Below are 26625 nucleotides of genomic sequence, written 5' to 3'. Positions count from 1 at the left end.
TAAAACCAGGCCGCACCCTAGTTCGAGTAATGTGGTGCAGGAGACGAGGAAGCAACAGACCAGGACACCCAAGAGCATTATGACTCCAGCGCAAAAGTCAGGAATTTGATGTATGACGAGAAGAGAAAGGCAGGCCGAGCAGATACTCAAAATGCGACAATATCAGAGAAGGAGAACATACTACCCTGCTGCAATTCCAATTACACCAAAATCATACAAAACTCTGTCGAAGATGTGGGATGTAGCCAAGTAACAGAGACCAAGTCACGTGCTTACATTCCATATAGGACTATACACAACTCTAATTGCGGGGGTGATGAGGCGAAACCAGAAGCCTAATACTTGGTCGCCTTCACATCCCAAAGAAACCAGCCGTAAGAGGAAGGATTTTTCGATAAGTCGGACAGAATGTAATCTAGAGACAAACAAACGATGACAATCAGTGTGCAACAGCGCGGGCAGAACCAAGCGCAGCGTGAAACCCACCACACACACAACACACAAGCACACAACACACACAACCACCAACACACACACAACACACACACAACACACACACACACCAAACACACCACACACACACCACACTATTCTGACATTAAACTAGTTAAAAAAAATCCTGACTCTAATCCTGCATCCACACAAGAGAAATATACCTATCTATATCTTCTAATTCCTGCATCCACAACAAGCGGAATATAAACCTATTATATATTATATTCTAGTCCTGCATCCACACAAGATAATATAACCTATTATATTCTAGTCCTGCATCCACACAAGATAATATAACCTATTATATTCTAGTACTGCATCCACACAGATGTTCTCTGGATTCACTCCAGCAGACTAACTAGAACAGAACCTATTCTATTGTGATCTTGTACTCACTCCAGTAGACTGAGGAAGTTGATGATGTCCTGAGGATTGACCTTGTTCCAGTAGGCCAGCAGGGTGTCTAGAGACAGAGACACAACAGGAGAGTGACAGACACTGAGACAGCTTCTGTAGCAGGTCAACAGGCAGAAACACCCAGAAGATTACACAATGACCAGGTCTGCATCCCAAATGACACCATATTGCCTTTGTAGTGCACAACTTTTGAACAGGCCCTGGCCAAAAGTTGTGCACTAAGTAGCACACCGATGTCTGCTAAAACCGCACAACAGTCAGAAATTCCACAGATGAGGCCAATGAAAATGTTTGAATATAGGCCTAATAATAGAATAGCTATAATATAGGTAAAATGAACACAACATAGGATATACAGTGCATTCATTCAGTATCTAGGTATGCATCATCAAACCATTTTAGGTAGAGATCTACAGTACACAGTAAAATAGAGAGAAGTGACTGTGTGGTGCTGACCATAGAGATACTGTAACATATTGCACATAATACAGTATGTGTCAGGGTTGGGGCCAATTTCATTTAAATTCTAGTCAATTCAGGAAGTACACTGACGTTCCAATTCCAATTCTCTCCAATTCTCTTCCTCTTCAGGAAAATTTTGAATTGGAATTTGGTTTACTTTCTGAAATGGCTGGAACTGAAATCAAATTGACCCCAACCTTGGTATGTGTTCTACATGTATTTAATATTGTGTTGCTGACTGACCGTCCGAGACGGTCCTGACGATGTGAAGGAAACACAGAAGCAGTCCTTTGATCTCATAGTGGCCCAGTCTGCCTATGGGAGGGAGAGTAGTACTGCTGCTCATAGTGGAGCCCCGCCGGTGAAGCTGGAGGACAATAGACCATAGAGGAAGAAAACATGGTATCAGAAACAGCGGCAGGTAGGGACACCACAGAGTAAGAAAACATGGAAGTATGGTCCCTCCCCTCCGTTAAATAAAATCCTAACTATAAACTTTCAACTAAAGACGTATATATGTTATATTTTTGAATAACAAATCTAAATGACCAAACATCAATATCTGACAGGGAACAAAACTTATATGATATCATGCTCTCCTTGTCTGTCTCTCACCTCAGAGCCCCTTCTGTGGAGCTGTGGGGAGAAACACCACAGAGGAAGAAAACACAGTGGCATTTATTCATACCACCAAAAAAGAAAGACAATTATTTGAAGCAGTGGCACTTAGTCCTACTATATGACAGGGGTTCAAACTTTTTTGGCCTGTGACCTAATTTTGATATCAATGCAATTTCGCGACCCCCACTGTGTAAAAATAGGGTGATATAATCAACAGCCAATGTTAACTTCTTTATTTGGGGCTATGACAGTGTATTACAAATCAGTCTGACAGTACTTTCATCTCAAGGAAGTATGGTTTGAAGTAACTGAAATGTATCCGAAGTTCAGAAGATCATCAGGCAATAACTGTATATGATCTTCTGTGTAGAAAATAACACCATCATTGCTTTCATTGACAATGTTCTTTTTCCCCCAGTCTGATTTGTGGCCTGGTCCTGTTTACTCTATTCTAAAGAGTCCTGTGGCGGCTTGTGAGCATTGTACGTGTTCCCGAGAGTCTTAGCTTTCAGGATTGGGGTCATAATAGCTTATACTGGAGCTCCAACCGTTCAAAAGTTAGATCCACGTTTGAAGGGAGAGATCGATTTTTTTTTTTTTTTTTTACAACCAAGCTGCACATTTTTTTGGTTTGATTCTGAGTTTCTCTCGCGACCCCACTTTCAAATCAGCTGACCCCACATGGGGTCGCAACCCCTAGTTTGGGAAAAGCTGCCATATGAGTAAGAAAAAGTATGACTAAAATGATGCCTTATTACATTATTAATGTAATCAATTATGCTAATCCTCATCTCCATCACAATCCAACGTGTGGTTTCTACACTGATTATATAAAACATTAAGAACACCTGCTCTTTCCATGACATAGACTGGTGAATCCAGGTGAACGCTATGATCCCTTATCGATGTCACTTGTTAAATCCACTTCAATCAGTGTAGATGAAGGAGAGGAGACATGTTAAAGAAGGATTTTTAAGCCTTGAGACAAATGAGACATGGATTGTGTATGTGTGCCATTCAACGGGTGAATGGGGAAGACAAAACTGTAAGGGCCTTTGAACGTTGTGTAGTAGTAGAAGCCAGGCGCACCGGTTTGTGTCAAGAACTGCAACAGTGCTGAGTTTTTCCACGGTCAACAATTTCCCGTGTGAACCAAGAATGGTCCACCACCCAAAGGACATTCAGCCAACTTGACACAACTGTGGGAAGCATTGGAGTCAACAAGGACCAGTATCCCTGTGGAACACTTTGACACCTTGTAGAGTCCGTGCCCCGACAAATTGAGGCTGTTCTGAGGGCAAAACAGGGGGGTGCAACTCAATATCAGGAAGGTGTTCCTAATGGTTGGTATACTCAGTGTATATCGCTACAATAAATAATAAAGGCTTGCAAGTGTTGGAGAAATGACCCAAACGAAAAACAACAAATAAGATCTTTTATCAGTTCATATCATGTTTATTTTTTTAATGGAACAGGATGTAGAACGTCATATTCAATTTGACTGTTCTGCTACGATGTGCTCTACTGAACTTGAATTATGGCGTTCCCTCCGGTTCTGTCCCAAATCGCACCCTATTTCCTACATAGTACACTACTTTTGACCAGAGCCCTATGTGCCCTGGTCAAAAGTAGTGCACTATATAGGGAATATGGTGCCATATTCTCTTTTTTTTTTTTTTTTTTTTTTTTTAAATTTGTATTGGCCCATCCACCACTCTCACTCTGTCTCTTACCTCAGAGCTATCTGGAGTGCTGGGGTCCATGAACAGAGATCCTCTGGAGTCCTCCCTCCTCACCAAGTGGCCGTTCTGAGCTACTGGGCCTGGGGAGTACCAAGACACATGTTCACATAGCTTCTCAGATAAAATTTTTTTGAGGGGGGGTAACAGTAGTTTAGGTAGCCAAGAGGTTAAAGATGTGGATCAGTAAAGGTTGCTGGTTCCAAGTCCCAGGCCAGGAAATACAGAAGAATGACTACCATTACAGTTGTGGCCTTGAGCATGGCACTTAACCCCCAAAAATATCTATCTAGAGGCGCTAACCCGCGGTTGACACCATGCCTCTCAGTGTGTGTGTGTTGCACAGGTGGCGTCTGAATTGGGGAGGACGGGATGGATGGAATGGTATCAAACACATGGGAACCATGTGTTCGATATCCTTTTGTTTACTTACTCCATTCCACATGTTCTGCCCTCACCAGCCTCCTGTGGTGTGTGGGTTTGGGAAAATGGCAGACGGAGAATTTCCGTTCTAACCAAATGGACAATAAAACACCTATTTTACCGCCAGTCCCCAAACATCCAAGCAACATTTTGATGGGAAATTACAATTCGAACGTCCCTTATTTATCTTCATGAATAATTTCCTGCACCTACTGTTGGCAGGGGTTAACACATTGAGGACAGACGTCACACTAACCGTGGTCTTTATCGATGGCCGTGCTGGTCCTGCGGCTGTCCATCAAGCCGGTTGATCTCAAGTCATCTCTGGAGCCCTGGAAGAGCACAGGACAATAACATGGGTAGGGGTCCATTCTATTTCAATTCAGTCAAATCAGGAAATAAACTTCAATTTCAATTCATAATTTTCATCCATACTCAAAAACGCCAATATATGACTGATATATCATGAGACCAGATATAGTAAACCAGGACCTCCGGGGGTGGAAGGTAGGTGGGGGACTCACGGTGAAGCCCAGGCCAGGGCTGGAGGTGTGATGCTGGGCAGACAGCTGTTTGAGGTTCTGGTAGAGCAGCTCCAGCAGTGGCAGGTACAGTAGACAGATACGGGCCTGCTGATTCTGACATACAGGGGGGGGGGGGGGGGGGGGGGGCACACAAGTTCATGTCTTTTTCCAACAATCTTTATTGTTGTACCATTTGCATACACAGTGTGTTGTTAGCACGCGGACAGGATCTCTGTGGTCTATGGAACAGTGACCCATAACAAACAGTACACCACTACTGTGTGAGACTGTCACGATCTGTGTCAACCAAAACAACTATTATCTACTGTATCATTAGAGAGAGGCTTTCTATCAATACAATGCTGCGCTGCCGGCGACTATTTGGATCCTACAGTGTGGATTTGCATAACCGATTTCTTCTTATCTTGGGTCTGTGGAAACAGTGAACACTCCTTGCTCTTGTTAACTAGTCTAGTTATTCATTTACTATCCTCTATTTTCCAAAACAGCAACAGCGACTCGGACAGTTTCCCCCGCTGCTGTATGAACACGGTTCATTTCCCTTTATAAACCTATATTAAAAAGTACAGATGTAGGATCTTCATTTGATCATCCGGTTGCAGGAGAACTTTGCTGCAATCCAGGAAATGTTTAACTTGTCGTGTATTTGAGGTTAAAAAAGGCTTCTGAATTTTTTTCTCTCTCTCCCCCTCACCTTTTTGCTTTACTATTAAATATCCCTTTAGAAACAGCCTTTCATTGTGTTACAGGGTGATGTTTCTTTACCTATAATGAGCTCTCTCTGTCACTCGCTCACTCACTCACTCACTCACTCACTCACTCACTCACTCACTCACTCACTCACTCAGTCACTCACTCACTCACTCACGACTGTTTCTCTCACCTTGTACTGGTGTAGCAGTCTGACTGTCTCCCCCCTCCTCACTTTGTACTGGTGTAGCAGTCTGTCTGTCTCCCCCCTCCTCACCTTGTACTGGTGTAGCAGTCTGACTGTCTCCCCCCTCCTCACGTTGTACTGGTGTAGCAGTCTGTCTGTCTCCCCCCTCCTCACGTTGTACTGGTGTAGGCAGTCTGGTCTGTCTCCCCTCCTCAACGTTGTCAATACTGGTGTAGCGTCTGATGTCTCCCCCTCCTCACGTGTATAACTGGTGTGCAGTCTGTCGTCTCCCCTGCTGGCCTCCTCTACGTTGTACTGGTGTGGCAGTTCTGACTGTCTCCCCCACCACCCCTCCTCACGTTGTACTGGTGTAGCAGCTCTGTCCTGTCTCCCATCCTCACCTTGTACTGGTGTAGCAAGTCTGTCTGTCTCCACTCTGCCTCACGGTTGTACTGGTGTAAGCAGTCGTCTGTCTCCCCTCTCTCAACGTTGTACTGGGTGCAGTCTGACTGTTCCCCCCTCCTCATGTTTGTCTGGTGTAGCAAGTCTGTCTGTCCTGTCTCCCCCTCCTCTACCGTTGTAACTGGTGTAGCAGTCTGTCTGTCTCCCTCATCCTCACGTTGTACTGGTGTAGCAGTCTGACTGTTCTCCGCCTCCTCATGTTGTACTGGTGTAGGCAGCTCTGTCTGTCGTCTCCCCCTCCTCAGTGTACTTGGTGTACGCAGTTGGTCTGTCTCTCCTCCTCATATTGGTATTGGTGTAGTGGTCTGTCTGTCTCTCCCTCACTATTCTATTGGTGTACTGGTCTGTCTGTCCCTCCTCCTCACCTTGGTAACTGGCGTTGTAACGGTCGTCCATGGGCTGTTTGATGAGGCAGTCTTCAGGACGGCCACGGCCAGCTGTCTGACCTCTGGTGACCCTGCAGGGCCTCGGCCACCTCCCTCAGCAGCAGACCAACAGGAAGTGGTCTTACAGTAATCCTACCCCGTCAGCCGGCAGACCTCCCAGGCTCTTGATCTGGGGTCATAGGCAACATGGTTAGGTATGCCTAAATCACACCCTACCCTATTCCCTGGACAAAAGCAGTGCCCTAATAGTGAATAGGGCGCTCTCCTGAAAAGAAGGCACTACTAGGAAACACAAGGGTCTAGCAGCAGGTGCAGACTACCCTGCTGTAATATAAAGGGTCATCTTTGACTTCATCTGACTGGTAGTTTCCACAATGACAGGTAGGATATCCTGTGTTTCATCTCATGGAACGATGTGTCGACAAATTCGCAGGGAGGAATCGAGCAACATCACAGTTGAACACACTGACTCAGCAACCTTTTCTCCAATGGCCAAAACCACCCCCAACCCCCACCCTCCCCAATGAGGGAAATGAGAGAAACACCACCACCTCTAATGAGGGAAATCAGACCAAACACCACCACCTGAAATGAGGAAATGAGAGAAACACACCACCTCTAATTGAAGAATGAGAGAAAACACCACACACCTCTAATGAGGGAATCCAGACAACACCACACCTGAAATGAGGGAAATGAGAGAAACACCACCACCTCTAATGAAGGAAATGACGAAAACACCACCACCTAATGAGGGATAGACAAACACCACCACCTGTATGAGGGAAATGAGAGAAACACCACCACCTCTAATGAGGGAATCAGACAAACACCACACTCTAAGAAGAAAAGCACACCACCACTCTCTAATGAGGGAAATCAGACAAACACCACCACCTGAAATGAGGGAAATAGAGAAACACCACCACTCTAATGAAGGAAATGAGAGAAACCACCACCCTAATGAGGAAATCAGACAAACACCTACCACCTGAAATGAGGGAAATGAGAGAAACACCACCACCTCTAATGAAAGGAAATGAGAGAAACACACCACTCTAATGAGGGAAATCAGACAACACCACCACCTCTAATGAGGGAATGAGCAGAACACCACCACCTCTAATGAGGGAAATCAGACAAACCACCACCCTCTAATGAGGGAAATGCAGACAAACACCACACCTCAATGAGGAAATGAGAAGAAACACCACCACCTCTAATGAGGGAAATCAGACAAACACCACCACTCTATGAGGGAAATCAGACAAACACCACCACCTCTAATGAGGAAATGAGAGGAAACACCACCACTCTAATGAGGGAAATCAGACAAACCACGCACCTCTATGAGGGAAATCAGAAACACCACCACCTCTAATGAGGGAAATAGAAAACACAACCTCTAATGAGAAATGAGAGAAACACACCACCTTAATGAGGAATGAGAACAACCACCACTTATGAGGGAAATGAGAGACACACACCACCTAAATGAGGGAAATGACAGGACACACCACCTCTAATAGGGAAATCAGACAAAAACCACCACCTCCAGAAGAAACTTGTAGAGAAACACCACCACCAATGAGTGGACATGATCGAGAAACACACATTTAATGAGGGAAATGAGAGAAACACCACCACCTGAAATGAGGGAAATGAGAGAAACACCACCACCTCCAATGAGGGAAATCAGACAAAAACCACCACCTCTAATGAAGGAAATGAGAGAAACACCACCACCTGAAATGAGGGAAATCAGACAAAAACCACCACCTCTAATGAGGGAAATGAGCCAAACACCACCACCTCTAATGAAGGAAATGAGAGAAACACCACCACTTCTAATGAGGGAAATGAGAGAAACACCACCACCAATGAGGGAAATGAGAGAAACACCACCACCTCTAATGAAGGAATTGAGGGAAACACCACCACCTCCAATGAGGGAAATGAGAGAAACACCACCACCTCCAATGAGGGAAATCAGACAAACACCACCACCTCTAATGAAGGAATTGAGAGAAACACCACCACCAATGAGGGAAATGAGAGAAACACCACCACCTCTAATGAGGGAAATCAGAGAAAAACCTGTGAGAGCATGAACCCCAAAGAAATAAACCACGAGGCAGAGCAGCTTCAAAGCATCTTGGCATAGATTCTACAAGTGTCTGGAACTCTATTGGAGGGATGCGACACCATTCTTCCAAGAGAAATTCCATCATTTGGTGCTTTGTTGATGGTGTTGGAAAACGCTGTCTCAGGCGCAGCTCCAGAATCTCCCATAAGTGTTCAATTGGGTTGAGATCTGGTGACTGAGACGGCCATGCCATTTGGTTTACATCGTTTTCATGCTCATCAAACCATTGAGTGACCACTCGTGCCCTGTGGAGAGGGGCATTGTCATAGCCGAGGTAGCCAAAATAATGGCCTGCCCAGCATTTTTATACATGACCCTGAGCATGATGGGATGCTAATTGCTTGATAAACTCAGGAACCACACCTGTGTGGAAGCACCTGCTTTTAATATACTTTGTATTCCTCATTTACTTAAGTGTTTCCATTATTTTGGTAGTTACCTGTGTATATCAAATGTAAAAATGTATATAACATGTTTAGAGATGTAGGCTATATGTGTGGGTTTAGGCCAAAGACATCTCTCCACTACAGTAAAATATAAGGTGTGAGTGTTATTGATTAAATATTGTGTGTTTAAGAAATGTGTTTAAATAATCCCACACAGGTTGTTTTCTGATTTCCCCTCAGTTTCTCTCTGAACTGTTAATGGTGCTTTACTACAGTCAGACAGGACTAACAAGACTAGAGATTTGGAATGATAGACAGAGAGAGACAGAGACAGAGACAGAGACAGAGACAGAGACAGAGACAGAGACAGAGACAGAGAGAGAGACAGAGAAAGAGAGAGAGAGAGAGAGAGAGAGGAGAAGGCAGAAGGCAGAGAGAAGGCAGATATAGAGAGAAGTGAAGGCAGAGAGAGAGAGAGAGAGAGAGAAGAGAGAGAGAGAGAGAGAGAGAGCAGAGAGAATGCAGAGAGAGAGAGAAAGAAGAGAAAGAAAGAGAGCGAGAGAGAGAGCGAGAGAGACAGAGAGGAGAGAGAGAGAGAGAGAGAGAGAGAAGAGAGGAGAGAGAGAGAGAGAGAGAGAGAGAGAGAGGAGAGGAGAGAGAGAGAGAGAGGAGAGAGGAAGAAAGGCAGAGAGAGAAGGAAGGCAGAAAAGAAAAGAAGAGGAGAAGGAGTGGAGAGAGAAAGAAGAGAGAGAGAGAGCGAAAGAGAGGAGGAAAAGGCAGAGAGAGAAGGCAGAGAGAGAGAGAGAAGTGAAGGCAGAGAGAGTGAGAAAAGAAAGAGAGAGAAGAAGGCAGAGGGAGAAGTGAAGGAGCAGAGAGAGTGAGAGAAAGAAAAGAGAGACAGGGAGAGGAAAGGCAGAGAACAGAGAGAGAGAAGTGAAGCAGAGAGGAGTGAGAGAAAGAAAGAGAGAGAGAGAAGATGGCAGAGAGGGAGAAGTGAAGGCAGAGAGAGTGAGAGAAAGAAAGAGAGAGTGAGAGAAAGAAAGAGAGAGAGAGAAGGCAGAGAGAAAAGGCAGAGAGAGAGAGGAGAAGGCAGAGAGAGAAGGCAGAGATAGAGAGAAGTGAATGCAGAGAGAGTGAGAGAAAGAGAGAGATAGAGAGAGGAGGCAGAGAGAGAAGTGAAGGCAGAGAGTGAGAGAAGTGAAGAGAGAGAGAGAGTGAGAGAAAGTGAAGGTAGAGAAAGTGAGAGAAAGAGAGAGAGAGGGAGAGGGGAGAGAAAAAGGCAGAGAGAGAGAAGTGAAGGCAGAGAGGGTGAGAGAAAGAAAAAGAGAAAGAAGTGAAGGCAGAGAGAGAGGAGAAGGCAGAGAGAGAAGGCAGAGAGAGAGAGAGAAGGCGAGAGAGAGAGAGAGAAGTGAAGGCAGAGAGAGTGAGAAAGAATGCAGTAGTCCCACAGGCAGAGGCAGCATGAAAGACTCTCCCCTCGTCTTTCAAGTCTGAAATCATCAATCAAAACATTCAAGAGAAGAAAATTTATTTGATTTCCACGATCCAAGCCAGCAAGAAGTGTGACAAACTCCAGGCCACTACAAAGCATTGGCCAAAGCAGGTGGTATGGAGGATGTTAGCAATCATGAAGAGTGAATTAATGAGTGTCCTGGATAGACGGGGCTTGCAGAAATGGGTTGGTTAGTGGCGTGCGGTGTCAGTTGGCGTTCAAACTGCAAACGTGTCGGTTGATGTTGTGGAGGCATCACCTACCTACTGCGCCAAAAATCTCCGTCGCGTACGAAATAAAATCTAACGACCACAAGCAAAACAAAACAAAAGGGAGGAGAAAAATTAGGAAATTAAATGAACATACCATGCATTAGTATTATCAGAACACACTATGGCTGTGGTGGGGTGAAAAACAGTCATAGAATTCCTTTTACAACCCTCCTTTTGCTGGACTCCGCATGGTCTGCTCTGTAATAGACTTGTGTGTGAACTGGTGAGTGGGCCAAACCAATGAGGCAGATTAGTGGCGGGGGTGGGGGGTGGTTTGTAGGTGAGGGTGATGTAACAGATCATAGGAGCACAGCTTTGGTCTTCGTAGTGTATACTGGTTTTTGCAATACAGTTACAATAATTGATACATTAAAGGGAAAGTTCACCACTTTTCAAACTCGTACCGGTACCCCCTGTATATATAGCCATGCTATTGTTATTTTACCGCTGCTCTTTAATGATTTGTTACTTTTATTTCTTATTTTTTACTTATCCATTTTTATTTTTTATTTTTTAACTTAACAGGTATTTCTCTTAAAACGGCATTGTTGGTTAAGGGCTTGTAAGTAAGTATTTCACTGTAAGGTCTACACCTGTTGTATTCGGCACATGTGACAAATAACATTTCAATTGATATTGAGGATGAATATTAGGTTGAAAAGTGGCGAAATGTCCCTTTAAGTGACCAGGACAAAGGAAAACCAGCAGCAATGCAGAACAGGAAGGCCTAATTTGTGCCTCCCAGGATTACGTGTGTGGCAGTGGCAGGGATCAAATGCAGGTAGGGAGTTGACCGGACAGAGGCGCATGGCGATAGAGCAGCTTACCCTGAACTCTCTGCAGCTTGGTGCGTCCAAAAGCCATGGGCAGGTTAAGCGGGATGTAGTGCTCGTGGTTACACACCGTCATGAGGAAGTCAAACTTCATCTCGGTCAAGACCTGTCGGTCAACAAACAACTCCAGCGTTACAAAACAAGATTAAACAAACAAGATACTATTTTTTCATCCTGAAAATAAAAAAAGATTAGAGGATTTCCATCAACATTTCCATAAAATGTTATGTTGATTTTAATCAGTTAGTCAAATATGCTGAAGCATATATTTGACTACGAGTGCCACACACAACACATGTACTGTCAATAGAGGCCTGTATACAGGGCTGTGTTGTTGTTCCACTGTTGCAATAAGAATACATAATCAGACATGGTAGAGAAGAGGGGTTGTTGCTATTGTCCAGTACCTTGGGGTCTTTAAGGGTGAAGCCACACATGTAGTCGTTGACCAGGCTGAAGCCAAAGCCTCTGTTCATGAAGGTGAGACAGCGCTGTGGAAGGGGGCCACAGATTAGGAGGACTAACCAAGACCAGGACTAACCAACTAAGCACACCAAGACCATCTTTCATATACAGTGCTTGACTTGCAGTACACGGAGTTCACCACACATTACCGTTGCTATCGGAAGGGAGTTTGGTGTTCGACCTGGACCTTCAATAACAACCACAGCAGGCCGCTGAGGGGAGGACGGCTCATAATAACGGCTGGAGCGGAGCGAACAAAATGGCATCGAACACATGTGGAAACCATGTGTTTGATGTATTTGACACCATTCCACTGATTCCGCTCCAGCCATCACCAGGAGCCCATCCTCTCCCAATTAAGGTGCCACCAACCTCCTGCGATATTAACAGTTATCCCCCCCCNACCTGACTTCACCACACATTATCGCTAGTTTCAGAAGGGAGTTTGGTCTTTAATGAAGACCTCAATATCAACAGTATTCCTTTTTCAGAGCAGGGATAATGTATTTTGTATTATGTCCGTCCTTTAGTGTATGGTTCAGGCACTGTAATGTACGGGGGCCTGTAGTGTATGGTTCAGGCTCTGTAATGTATGGTTCAGGCTCTGTATGGGGGCCTGACCTTGATGAAGCCAGCCAGGCTGAGGTTGACACAGCGGGCCTCCTCTGGGATCTCAACATGGCGGATGGTGATGTGAGGCATGATGGACAGTAGTAGGGACTGTAGGGCCTGGTGGAAACTGTCTGGAAACCTCTGGGCACGGGGCATCTGGTAAAACATATTCAGTTCAATGAGACCAAAGTAAACGACATATATATATATCAATCTTATATTACCTAATAGGAAGTGTGCGCTTCTACTCATTGAGAAACAGGTTTCTTTCCCAATAGAAGGCTGGCTAAGAGGTTAAACTCTCTGAAATGTGCACAGCTTGTAACATCCTCAACTTTGCCAGAGAACGTTCTATCAATTGTATTATTACTGCGCTCTATTTCAGCAACCTTAGTTTATCGTAGAGGTGCTGCAGCAGAGGCCATAGTCTGGATGTTACTGGGACTGTTTAGAAACTGTTTGGCAAGATAAGAGTATGACTAGGAGCATCCCCATCACCAGCTCAACTAAAAGTTAAAAACTTTCCGGGAAAAAAAAAGGAGAACAGAAATACTTGTGTGGGAGTGGAGTGTCATTTCTGGGAACGTGTAAGTGTGGTGTGTGTGTGTGTGTGCGGTGCACAAGAGACACAAGCATATCGAATGAGGAAGAATGTGTTGCCACATTTTCACGGTGAGGAAAGAGAGACTGAACTGAAACGCCCTGGCACTCGACAGAGAAATATTGGCATGTACAAGACAGAGAACTGTCGAATCTTCGTAACAACACACCTGAGGGAGTGCCAGTGAAAGCTGGCGTGTGCCTGCGTGTACACCGTACTTCATGTGGGACACAAGATAAACCCTTCATCAGAATAGAACATTTGCCAACCTTGATCCTGTTGCCCTCCTGCAGGTACTGGGCCATGGACTTGGCCATGGTCTCGAAGAAGAACCAGGAATACTAGAAAAGAGGATGAGAGACAGAGGACGTTGGAACTACTCCTCAATTGTGAAGCATTTAGAATGCGTCCCAATTCGACCACCATGTTCCCTACATAGTGCACTACTTTTGACCAGAGCCCTGGTCAAAACTAGTGCACTATAAATGGAACAGGGTGCCATTTGGGACGGACACTTACTAAGAGAGATCATATCAACAGTCTGACGAATGTCAAAACAGCACTGGGCTCTGTAATATAGCTTAGTGTCCAATAATCCAGGGTATAATGATAATAGATAGAAAAGTGCATTTGAAAATGTCTGTGAAAACATTCTTAGTGGTGGTGACATAATAATGTTGAGAATTCTCTTTCAAAGAACAAGTGGCTGGTGCCACCTGCTGGTCAGTATAGGAATCGCAATTTTCTGATTGAGCATGCACGCTGGCTGGCACGCGCACACACACACACACACACACACACACACACACACACACACACACACACACACACACACACACACACACACACACACACACACACACACACACACACACACACACACACACACACACCACAACACACCACACACACACACACGGTTACTTATCCTTATGGGGAACTAACATTTATTTCCATTCAAAATCCTATTTGTCCAAACCCCTAACCTTAATTCTAAACCTACCTTAACTCCTAACCCTAACTGCTAAGCTTATTATAGCCGTTGTCCTGTGGGGACCTGAAATATCCCACAACGGAGGATTTTGGGGATTTCCAAGTACCCACGCACGCCACAAACACACACACACACACACACACACATATGTTTACTATCCTTATAGGGAACTAAAGTTTATTTCCATTCAAAATCCTATTGCCCTAACCCCTAACCATAATCTTAAACCTAACCTAATTGTAATCCTAACCCTGAAGCTTATAATAGCCGTTGTCCTTGTGGGACCTGGGAAATATCCCACGACGGAGAATATGGGGGGGATTTCCGGTAACACACACACGCACCACACAAACAACACCACCACAACACGCACCACACACACACACACACACACACACACACACACACACACACAAACAAACACACACACACACACAAACAAACACACACCTTGAGCAGCTTGTTGCTGGTGTTGAAATCTGCTGTCTGTTTGAGGATGGCTGTAACTGCGGTGGCCAGGACTTCATGAGTGGTCCCAGAGTTCCCAGACACTGGGCCGTTGTTCACAAACACGTACTTGGAACACAACACAAAGACAGCCGTTAATACACAACCTTTACATGATCACTTTTTCATGGTCTGAAAAATGGATCCAAGCTCAACATTATCCCCAAAAAGAGTTACTTTCAACTGAAATGCATCACCCATCTTAATAATCACAGCTAAGGCAAGGACCAGGCCTTGATCCTAGGCTTGACTCTGGTCACTAGTGACTGTCTTGTGTGTGATGCCTGGCGTTATACCTTGAGAAAAGAGCGCAGGTAGTTTTCCAGCCCCTCCTCGTGGCACCGGGAAACGATGTGTATAATCACACTGAAGGAATAGAACATTATCATTAGCATTGCAAATATTAATTTGCTTAGTTAAATAAAGGTTCAGTAAAAAATAGAAGTATGATAATTACGTAGCGCAGCAAATATCCATTGAATTAACGTTTCCCCCCCAAAAAAGCAGTTGTAACTATCTTTCACAAACCATGACTATGTCTATGTCACTATGTCATGGGGTCAGACCATGATGACGTCACAGGGTCAGAGTTCAGACTCACCGGGTGGAGTTGACAGCGATTTCGGTGGCCTCTTTGGTTGCTGTGTTGAGGACCTCAAACAGCTGCATCAGCACAGTGGGGAGGAACTTAATGATGACCTTAGTCTCCATGGCATGCAGGCACTGAGAGAGCGAGAGGGAGGGAGGGAGATGGAGAAAGAGAGAAATGGAGCGAGGGAGGGGGGAGAAAAAGTCAGAGAGAGACAGCAATACAGAACGACGGTGTAAAATACTCCACAGCAGGCGTGTCTCTCTCACCTTCAGATACTTGATGAGTTCTGCTGGGTTGCCCTCTGAGGAGGACCTCATCAGCTGGCAGTGCTGGAAGAACTTGTGGAGGTGCAGATCCTACACAGGGAAACACAGGACACAGCTGTCTGATGGCGTGTTTGTCACAACAGCTTGGCCAAGTTGTTTCAATGTCGGCAGGTAGAAGACATACCTGGGGGTATATTGTTGACGCTACATTGGTCTTCGCTTTGAACAGTGGCTTGTTGTTTTCTACCCATTTTATATCGGGTGCTGACTGTAAGGGTGACAACACACGAATACAACAATGTGATTTTAGTACTCTTTCGCCAAATGTTTTAATGTTTTAAATCAGTGTCATCGCAGTCATTTGTCACTAGAACACAAGCAGGGGATAGCTCTTCCTTGACCCCAGGTGTTCTCCACTGAATAGAGGGTTGTACCTTCTTGGCGTCCTGGGTCTTGTCATACAGGTATCCAGGGGGCAGGGTGGCAGACACAGGCAGCTGTAGCTCTATGGACTGCATCCTGCCGTCCTTCAACAGGGGGGACCAGGAGTAGCCCACTGTTACAAAGGGAGGGATGAACAGGTAAGGTAATGGAGGAAGCACACACACACCACACACCACACACACACCACACACACACACACACACACCACACACCACAACACACACCCACACACACACACACACACACACACACACACACACACACACACACACACACACCGCCCCTAGCCTTACCCAGGGACTCCACTCCCTCTCTCTTCTTGGTGCTGGTCTTGGTACTGATCTCACAGCTGATGTGGTAGAAGGTAAAGAGGATGTGGTGTTTCTCATGGACATGGACCGGCAGCTCAATCTTTACCTGCACAGATCGATACACGATCAACATGGACGTTAGTGTTTTCAAAATTCTCATCTCACTTGACCCAAGATTTTAAACTAAAAAGTCCTTCTGGCAGTGCCATTAGAAATACCCCAGAACGAGTCACAAACCTATCATTCTAGATACAACGGTACATATTTCTCAATGTCAGAAATAGTACGACTAAGCCAAAGCAAAACGATTCATATCTTTACCACTAGGGGGCAGCAAGAGTGAGTAGTGGAATGTTCACCCTGCCTGCACGTGTGCTCTGTGTCAGAGGAAATGACACACGGCGAGCCTAGCCAATAACGTTTGCTTCTTTCATTAAACTAATTCCAACCTGGGGTCTAATATGACTTGGTTATGTGTCACAACGAATAGTGTGGTCCTTTCCCTTAAAATCTTGTTGAAACAGGGGTCCCTGATAAAGTAACTCATTACCAAAGCAGCAGTCCAGAGAGATCAGAGCAATGAAGGGGTCTTGGATGGTGTGTGTGGGGTTCTAATCCTTATGCCATAGACCAGATGGCCCCCGTCCCAGTCAACGTCTCTGTGTCTGTGACAGTGTCCTGATCTCACCTCTCTCTCTCTCTCTCCCTCTGGTGGGTATCAGACCAGCCCAGTGTGAGCCAGACCAGAGCCCCTGCTCTGGGCTAGATTATAGGATTAACGAAGCCCTAATGACTGGACTTTGGCCACTGAGGACTTCCAACAGTAACAGTAACAATTGCAGGGAGTAATTGATGTGGCATAGCAAATCAGGGAAAAGGCCAGGTTTATTACGCAAATTGTTCTCTGACCTCGTTGTAAAACTCAGGGCTCTGGTTGTGGTGGAGGACGGCCGCACAGGCACTGGTGGTGAAGAGTGTCTCTCCTGGCTTTCCGTAGATACACTGAAACACACACACACATTATTATTAATCTACTGCTCATCTGCTGATGTTGCATGGGCATGTCAGTGAGTAAGACGACAGCGATCTGTGGGCAATGCGAAATAATTAGACCGAAAGGCTGTTAAAGAACTGTACAATCACACCTCAAATACTTGCAACACAAGCAAACCACGGCCACGAACGACGGGGAAAACGAGCTTGTTCACCAGTGTAAGTTAGTTAGAGGTGAGAATGTAGTATGTAGGAGGTGAGAGTTTAAACGGAACTAAACTAAGTGGAGACCCCAGGAGAGGGAAGGAGGAGGGGGCCGGCTGAGCTGCCCAAGCCCAGGCGTGTGATGTGGCCCTGCCCTAGATAGATCCTCTGACCCTGGGCTGGACGGGAAGGCCTTTTGTGGGGTAAGGTACTGTGGGTAAAACTCAATGCTAGTCCAGGCAGAGGTCTAGATAACTGATCCTGACAGGGCAGACACAGTGAGGAGGAGGAGAAGGGGGGGGGGGGGTAATTTAGTGCAGTAATTACAATGTTGATTCCTTGGGTCATTTTCTAATTGACCAAAGTATGAGAGTGTGAAGGAGGCCCTTAGAAAGGACAGTGCTCAAATGAGCAGCTTAGTCTGAAGGGGAATGTTTGATCATTCCTAATTATCAGTACTGTCTAAAAAGGAAACTGAGAGGACATGCCGAGTGGTGGTCCTTAGAAAGGACAGAGTGAGCAGAGCTCAAATGACCAGCCCGGTCTCAGAAATAGTTGGCCTCTTTCCAGTGGAGAATACGCTGTTTCAGATCATGTGATTACGGGTTGTGTACCAGCATGGAAAAAGCAGTGCCTTCAGAACCCTGTTCCCGCGGCGACAACATGCTGAAGTGTGGTCTGATGATTACACAGTGAGGGTGTAGGCCCGGTCCCTGGCTAGAAGGGCCGACTGGAATCTTCAGTCTTTTCTGCAGAATGAGCTGAGAGACATCTCTGTTCCTACATTTTAAGCATAGAAGTCCATGGAGCAAACTACAGTGCACCATCAATGAGGCGGACGCTCACTATTGGAGGACCAAAATGAATGAGCCTTTGGGCTTCAGTGTGTTCATCCTTGATGCAGTCGTTTTTGAATGCACTATATGTAATGTTGTCTCCACCTGAAGCGGTTTCTTTGTGTTTTTAATGATCAAATAAATATAGTAATGAATTCATACAGCTCCAGCAACCTACAGCACAGTGTGACATGGGTTATCGCTCCTTCTATTAGAGCCGGTGTAAAGTCCAGGAACTGTGCTAGTTGGTTTCCGCTGTGTGCTAAATGGAGAGGTGTGCTGTGACGTTGGCCCGACCCTGCTGTTTGTCAACACTTTATTATGCCCGAGAAAAGACTTTGTTCCTAGCCAGACTGTGTGATAAATAATCTCTCTCACTGGTTCTGTGGAAGCCTGTTTGAGTGCAGTGAACAGTGAGGGATTCTGTCTGGTGGGAAAAACTATTCCATGGTCGTCGAATGGAGGTTTCCACCCACAAATATTCGACGTGTGCGGATGTTCCTCAACAAGAGAGAGAGAGAGAGAGAGAGAGAGAGGGAAGGAAGGAAAAAGAGAGAGCGAGGGAGAAAGAGAGCGTGAGAGAGGGAGAAAGAGAGAAAGAGAGCGTGAAAGAGAGCGCGAGATAAAGAGATTGAGAGAGAAAGAAGGAGAGAGAGAGAGCTCTCATTATCTCCCCTTGCCAGCTGTAATAACTGGCTAAGCTTCTGTAAGAGGCCTTTTCTCTCCTCCGTGACTCCACTGTAGTTTAACTTGAACTTTGTCAACTCCTGGGGATCCCAGTCATTTTCAGTAGATCAGACGTTACAGTATCATCCAAACGCTCACCTTTAGAGGGGCCGCACCTTCTTCGTCAGAGTCTCTGAACTGTACACACACCGCTACGTTTCTTGCCTGGAAGGATAAAAGACAGTCAATACAATAACTCAACCCAGTAAGGACGACAGTCGGCGAGTGATAATGTGAGCTGTAAACCCAATCACCCACTGAACTCAATGTGTACTGAACAAAAAATATAAACGCAACAATTTCAACAGTTTTATTGAGTTACAATTCATATAAATATAGATTAGGCCCTGATCTATTGATTTCACATGACTGTGCAGGGGCGCAGCCATGGGTGGGCCTGGGAGGGCATAGGCCCCCCTACTTGGGAGCCAGGCCCAGCCAATCAGAATATTTTCTTTCCCCACAAAAAGGCTTTATTACAGACAGAAATACTCCTCAGTTTCATCAGCTGTCCTGGTGGCTGGTCTCAGACAATCCCGCAGGTGAAGAAGCTGGATGTGGAGTTCCTGGGATGGCGTGGCTACACGTGGTCTGTAGTTGTGAGGCCGGTTGGACATAATGCCAAATTCTTTAAAATGACGTTGGAGGCGGCTTATGGTAGAGAAATTAACATAAAATTCTCTGGTAAAATCTCTGGTCAGCATGCCAATTGTACGCTCCCGCAAAACTTGAGACATCTGTGGCATTGTTTTATGTGACAAAACTGCACATTTTAGAGTGGCATTTGATTGCCCCCAGCACAAGGTGCACCTGTGTAATGATAATGCTGTTTAATCAGCTTCTTGATATGCCACACCTGTGTCAGGTGGAATGGATTATCTTGGCAAAGGAGAAATGCTCACTAACAGGGACGTAAACACATTTGCGCACAACGTTTGAGAGAAATTCGTTTTTTTGTGTGTATGGAACATTTCTGGGGCCTTTAAGTTAGCTCGTGAAACATGGAACCGACCCTTTACATGTTGCGTTGTTGTTGTTATTTGCACACATATCTCCCTCCCACCTTTCACCCACCTTTGCGAAGGTCTTCTGGTTGTCGTATTTCAGCTGCAGGGGATAGACATACAGGTGGTTCTTGTAGACAGTGAAGGGGTAGTTGTACTTGGCCTCCTCAGGGAGAAACTCCTCCATCTCCACTGAGACCCTCTCACACTTCTCCTCAAAGGGCTTGACTGGGATGTACGACGAGGTCACCGTGTCTGAGGGAAAACAGTGGAGGACGTCAGTGGCACTGTCAACCAATGAAATGGGTTATATGGCACGATTGTCAGTCAAACGTTCAATATTATTCAGTCAAATGTAAACAGCGGACTAGGGAAAATAGGGGAAACTACCCACTTGAGAAGTCCGGAGGCACACACTCGATGGTGACATTCAGCTGTCCAGGGATGGTCTGCAGCTTGCTCTTCTCTGGCCTGTAGGGGTGAAAGTGTTTGAAACAGTCATAACACTATAAGTATCTACACCTGCAGTGCCAACAGACACTAGGACACCGACTAACATGTCCGTAGTACAACTAGCACACCAAACCACCTATACTGTACACTCTTAGAAAAAAGGGTTCCAAAAGGGTTCTTCGGCTGTCCCCATAGGAGAACCCTTTTTGACTACAGGTAGACACACACACACACACACACACGACACACACACAACACACAACACACACACACACCACACACACACAACACACCACAACACAACACAACACACACACACACACACACACAACACACACACACCCTTTTGGGTTTCATGTAGAAACCTCTGTAGAAAAGGTTCTATGTGGAACCCAAATCGGTTCTACTGCAACCAAAACAGGTTATTCAAAAGGTTCTCCTATGGGGACAGCTGAATAACCCTTTAAGGTTCTAGATAGCACCTTTTTTTCTAAGAGTGTACAGTCACAACCATCACATGTCTTATTTATGACTCACTTCCTGATATCAGCCAGCATCTTGATGAGGTCATCGGTGGAGATCTTGCTGCTGTCCTGGCGATAGAGAGGCGAGACTTCCCGTCCATTCCAGACTGCCCTGGGCATCTTTAAACACTTGCCTGGGACAACAGAGACAGGATCATGTTCACGTGTAGGAGGATGTACATTGTAAAATGCAGGTGAATATTCAAATGAAGACACCTGAGGTGCAAATAAATCATCCCCCGCACTGCCTGAGGCCCAGTAAACATTATTTCCCAAATAGTCAGTGATTATTCCACAGTTTTCCATTTGATGTGTTAGAGAGCTGTGTCTTACTTGGCAGCCCAGGCGAAGGGCATCCTGTACTGTCCCAGGCGCTGACACGTCTGCTTGGCAGCCTTCAGCACCTTCTGGGCTGTCTGGAGGGGAACACAACATGTAGAATGAGTCTGATGTAACAGTAACAGGTTACTGAAAAGTAATAACGTGATTTATAACAGCGGCAAAGCTACTCAAACAATCATGATGGAAACAAGACCAAAATAGGCAAAACATGGGAGGCAATTCAGTTTAAAACAAGTTAAACAAGACACTTTAACATGACATAATCACACAACCCAGGCACACTCTACTAAAACGTTAAACGTGGTTTTGGGGGTTATGCATGTCCTGTGTCTGACACATGATCTATTAATAGCAATAGAAGTAACTAAGATGAGAGAGAGAGCAGTGGTGGTAGAAGACCTTGTTGATGTCTGAAGGGAGACGCACGCACTTACGCGCAACCCACACACTCACACACACACCCACACACACACACACACAACAACCCACACAACACACACACACAAACACACCACACACACCACACACACACACACACACACACACACACACAACACACACACCACAACACAACACACACAACACACACACACACACACACACACACACGAACACACACCTTGTTGATGTCTGAAGTCTTGATGTAGGGCTCAGCACAGTGTGTAATGCCGTTCTGTAGGACCTTCTCCACTCTGGCCACCAGGAAAATATCAGCATGGGGGTTGGTCACCGAGAAGATACCCTGGAGGAGAGATGAGGAAGAGAGGAAAGGTGAAGTAGAAGAAAAATGGAGGGATGAGGAAGAATGATGGAGAAGACTGATGAAGGAAAAATGACTCTTTGAGACTGCTAGGCCTAATGACTGCTGCTCTTTAATTATTTGTTACTTTTATTTTTTTATGTATCTATTTTTTTACTTAACACCTTTTTTCTTAAAACTTCATATGATTTTTCTGTTTGAAACTACCGTCAGGACTACAGTAGCTCGTAGTCATTGTATGAGGGAGAGTTTATCAACTGTCTCCTGGACGGGGCCTGCAGCTGGGAAGTGGTTGGCTGTCTGTTAGTGGCTGAAGCTATACAGGAAACCCAAAACAGAGTTGGAACTATTTTTGGGTCAGTGAGATGAAGCCAACCGTGGCTCTTACACAGAGCGTCACACACATGTACGTGCATGCACGCACGCACGCACACACAAACATACACACACACACACACATGCAAAAACATGTTCTTCCTGGGAGTGGCAGCAAAGTAAGAGAGGAGTTCGTGACACATTAGTAGACATTTGGAACACATTAAAAACACATCAGCTTTGACATAACCCGGACGACAAGTTGCATTATGTTGCTCTCGCAGGGGTCTAGCTAAAGATTCTGCTACCAGAAACAGATTTACATGGGAGATACCCATGTAAATCACAATATAAAGCTGGCACTGAGGGAGATGAAGGGGAGCCTGCTAGCGCCCGTGAGACACACCCTGACTTCCGTTGTGCAGTAGAAAGATGGACTACACCCAAACAGCACCTCAATTACACTGTGATCTGCTGATGTCCAAGTCTATAATCAGACAGTAATCATAGAGGAAGGCCATGATCTATTTCTCTGTGCCCTGGTGGACATTGCTAGGTAATCTAGAAGAAAAAGAAACGCACACCTATTTAGAGGAGGTGCTGGCTAGCGGAGTAGAAAACTAAAAAATAAAGGAGAGCCGCACACTCTAGGAGCTCAGATGCAAAAATGTAATTACCAACGTTTCGACAGCCAAGCTGCCAAGCTAGACATTGCTAGGTTCACACAAGGCAGGAGCTTACTATTTTTTAAACCTTTATTTAAATAGGCAAGTCAGTTAAGAACTAATTCTTATTTACAATGACGGCCTACCAGGGAACAGTGGGTTAACTGCTTTGTTCAGGGGCAGAACGACAGATTTTTACCTTGCCAGCTCAGGGATTCGATCCAGCAACCTTTCGGTTACTGGCTCAACACTCTAACTAGGCTACCTGCCACCACAAATCAAGTTCTGTTTTTTGTGTCAACGAGAGTGAGAATGACCAATGTCTTGATTGATTCTATTCTGTTTGATACTCTCTGTTTCCACTCTGTTCTTCATTCTGTTTCTGGGTCCAGATATTTTATTACACAGCATTTCCATTCCACCTCACAGGACTTTCTGCGTCCAGAGAAAGGGAGAGCTCCGTCATGTTTCCATGTTGTCTGGGGATGGGAGGTGCAGCACGGTAGGCAGTGGGGAATGGCGTTGTCTCCAACCGAACATTTCTAAACCCTCCTCTTGTCCACAGAGAAAACATTTCTCTGTTTTAAAGTTTTGCCGTTGGGCGGCGAGAAAATGTTACAGTTTTAAAGCTAGTTTCCTGCAATTCTACACATTTTGCAATGAGGGTGAGAGCAAATGAGCAGTTTAAAAGATAATTTCCTACAATTATACACATTTTGCAATGGGGCCGAGAGAAAATGTGCAGTTTTAAAGCTAATCATACACATTTTTCCATGGCGTTTGCCGTGTTCTTATGCTATCTGAGTGACTCAAGCATTATAACAAAATAAATGCGGCCCCATGTAATGCAATTTTTTAAATTTTAGATTCTCCCTGACCGTCTTATATTTTGGGGTGATTGTTAGTTCTCAAAGATGATCTTATTAAAAAATATATTTCTCCATTCACGTTTTCTACATACTTTATGTCTGGTTTAAGTCATTTAAGTTCACACTGACCGGGCCATACGTCTAATGAAGTTGGCTACACTTCCAGGATAATAAGCTAGCTAGCTAATGACCTTAGAGGTTTCTCCGGACGATCTGATGTTGTAACGCCTCACTTTGATCTTAAAAGACATCACACCGGCTGCAGGAGTTAACACGGCACGCTACAGCTAGCACCCAAGAGAAACACACATCCTCATGCTGAAACTGGACTGTTCTTTTCAAGTCGACTGGCTTCAAACTGTTTAGCAAAACAGTGAGAGTCGGGCTACTAGAGCAACTTTGATATTGCAGTTTGATATTGCAGTTAGCCTTTGAAACGGTAATACTAGCTATATACAATACATATAGATTAAAGTGAACATATTTCATAGCTGCTGTTCTTGTTTACCCAATTACTGTATAATGAGAAGTTAAGAATCATCCAGGAGAGGAGATACACAAAGGAGATACACTTTGAAGCTTTGAGATATTCAACAGATTATTAACACGAAAATCCTCTGGTCAAAATCCTGCAGCATTGCATGGCAGTACTAGCTGTAACACTGGATGGTGGAGTTATGTTGTGTGTTTTACGAGCCTGAATCTCAACGTGCTTTGAATAAAGAGGGGAAATCAACTGTATCATTCGGACTATGTCCTGGTTCATAGTAGCGCCAGCAGAATCCCCCAGACACCAGAGGTAGTCCAGTGAAATCAGGAGTATCAGTCAACTGTTCTCTCACACACACACACGCTGCATTGTGGGTAAATGCATGGATGTGCAGTATTGTGGCACCGTATCGACTAGGGTGTAAGACGAGAGGACAGCCACTGTTGTGCAGCACCGCTGACGACAACGCCTTGCAATCCCTGACGGTTCGTGTGGGTCATCAAAAAAAAAAAACTATTTACAAACAAAACTCAAGCCATCTTTACATCCCTGTCCTAACCAACTGATCATCTTAAGTAATCATGTCAAATAAGGGAGAGACTTAGTTTGTAATCTGAGGATTCTGTGATGCATCATTTCTACAGATACACAAGCACGATTTAGTCTGCGTGTGTGCGTCTGTGTAAACACAACACAACACACAGAATATATTATATAGGTCAGTTAAGGTCACTATGGTCCTACCTGAGTGGGGTATTGCAGCAGAGACTCAGACACCCTTTGTAGAACGGGAAGACCATTCCCTATCCCTGCATCCCCGTTCACTCCTCCATTCACCCCTCCTCCTCCTCCTCCTCCTCCTCCCCCTCCTCCTCCCTCTGATGTAGGGGAGAGTGGAGAGGTGTCGGTCAGCATCTCTCGTACACAGGGAGGGTTGAGGTCCACGTGGAAGTCAGAAGAGATCTTACAGCTCTTAGACACGTCAAACAGGGCCAAGCTGATGAAGAACGGCTCCACCTGGATAACAGAGAGAAGAGAGAGCGTGCGTATGTGAGTGTTTACGAGGTACAAACAAAAGAGAGTGTGTGTGTGTGTGTATACGAGTGTATTTCCACTGTAGACATAAGCATATTAGCTTGAATGATGGCGACCCCACTCCTTCCAGGAACCATAACGCCTATGTGAGTTTGAGTGCAACAACGTCACTCCATATAAATCTCGGCCAACCTCCCTTATTCCCCTCCCCAGACCCTATAAATGCTCTAGTGGGAATGTAGTTATTTATCACAGTGTTTAATGTCTACTATAATCCACTCTGAAGGAGGGAGAGAGGGAGGACTCAGTAGTGTGCTCTATACTGCTGGCTCATGCCAAAGAGGCTCTGCATTCGTCTCACACTCCAAACAGGAAGCTAACTTCCTTCATCGGGGAATCTGAATGTGGATAATGATTTAGGTCTCTATACAGCAATTTGGGCATCTATCTTGAGGTATTTGAAACGTGCAATATTTTAGGAAAAAACATAACTCCCGGAAATTCTAACCATAATTCTTTATACTTAAAAGATCAAAAAGTGATCTGAAAATAAGTTGAATATACAACATAAACACGAATTCTGATGTCGTTTTTGGATCTGTTGTGCCCTGTTGTACGTTACTCCTATAGGACCTACGTTGGAGCAGGAGGATAGGGTGTGTGTGTGTGAGCTTACGTTGGTGAGGACCCCGTCCCCCCTCTCGTTGGCACAGCCCTGCAGGCTGAAGGTGAGGTCATGGCAGCTGACGGCGATGCGCCGGCCAAAACGCTCCTCAAACGGCTTCACATCAGGCTCTATACCCGAGAAGTCTAACCTCTGGAGCGAGGAGGGGTGAGAGGAGACGTGGGGGAGGGAGGAGGAGAGGAGGATGGGAAAGAGGTGGGAGGAAAGGAGGAGGTGGGAGGGATGGGTGATGAAAGGAGGGAGGGAAAAAGATGGAGGGAGAGGGGGAAAGGAGAGTGGAGGAGAGAGGTGGGAGAAGAAGGAGGGGAGAAAAGGGAGGAGGGAGGAAGTAAGGAGGGAGGAGAGGGAGGCCAGGAAGAAAGATGAAGGAGAGAGG

General features: G+C 45.3%; 1 protein-coding gene across 1 annotated transcript in view; it reads right to left on the bottom strand.

Annotated features, from left to right (window-relative positions):
* Nucleotides 1–26625, bottom strand: part of LOC111980688 (dedicator of cytokinesis protein 11-like) — a 126178-nt gene that overhangs the window by 56900 nt on the left and 42653 nt on the right. The window contains 31 exon segments of the mRNA XM_070449591.1: nucleotides 892–958; nucleotides 1618–1741; nucleotides 3729–3817; nucleotides 4414–4489; nucleotides 4682–4795; nucleotides 6366–6454; nucleotides 6457–6495; nucleotides 6498–6559; nucleotides 7000–7012; nucleotides 10715–10753; nucleotides 11551–11662; nucleotides 11964–12047; nucleotides 12643–12789; nucleotides 13504–13575; nucleotides 14679–14804; nucleotides 15032–15101; nucleotides 15337–15458; nucleotides 15594–15683; nucleotides 15778–15861; nucleotides 16028–16149; nucleotides 16331–16454; nucleotides 17258–17350; nucleotides 19207–19272; nucleotides 20182–20366; nucleotides 20506–20582; nucleotides 21102–21176; nucleotides 21178–21222; nucleotides 21422–21504; nucleotides 22050–22172; nucleotides 25274–25546; nucleotides 26241–26381. Of these exon segments, the coding sequence (XP_070305692.1) occupies nucleotides 892–958; nucleotides 1618–1741; nucleotides 3729–3817; nucleotides 4414–4489; nucleotides 4682–4795; nucleotides 6366–6454; nucleotides 6457–6495; nucleotides 6498–6559; nucleotides 7000–7012; nucleotides 10715–10753; nucleotides 11551–11662; nucleotides 11964–12047; nucleotides 12643–12789; nucleotides 13504–13575; nucleotides 14679–14804; nucleotides 15032–15101; nucleotides 15337–15458; nucleotides 15594–15683; nucleotides 15778–15861; nucleotides 16028–16149; nucleotides 16331–16454; nucleotides 17258–17350; nucleotides 19207–19272; nucleotides 20182–20366; nucleotides 20506–20582; nucleotides 21102–21176; nucleotides 21178–21222; nucleotides 21422–21504; nucleotides 22050–22172; nucleotides 25274–25546; nucleotides 26241–26381 (3026 nt within the window).

Source organism: Salvelinus sp. IW2-2015, linkage group LG3 (genome assembly GCF_002910315.2).
Source record: "Salvelinus sp. IW2-2015 linkage group LG3, ASM291031v2, whole genome shotgun sequence".
Lineage (NCBI taxonomy): Eukaryota > Metazoa > Chordata > Actinopteri > Salmoniformes > Salmonidae > Salvelinus > Salvelinus sp. IW2-2015.
This window is presented reverse-complemented; position numbering and strand designations above follow the sequence as displayed.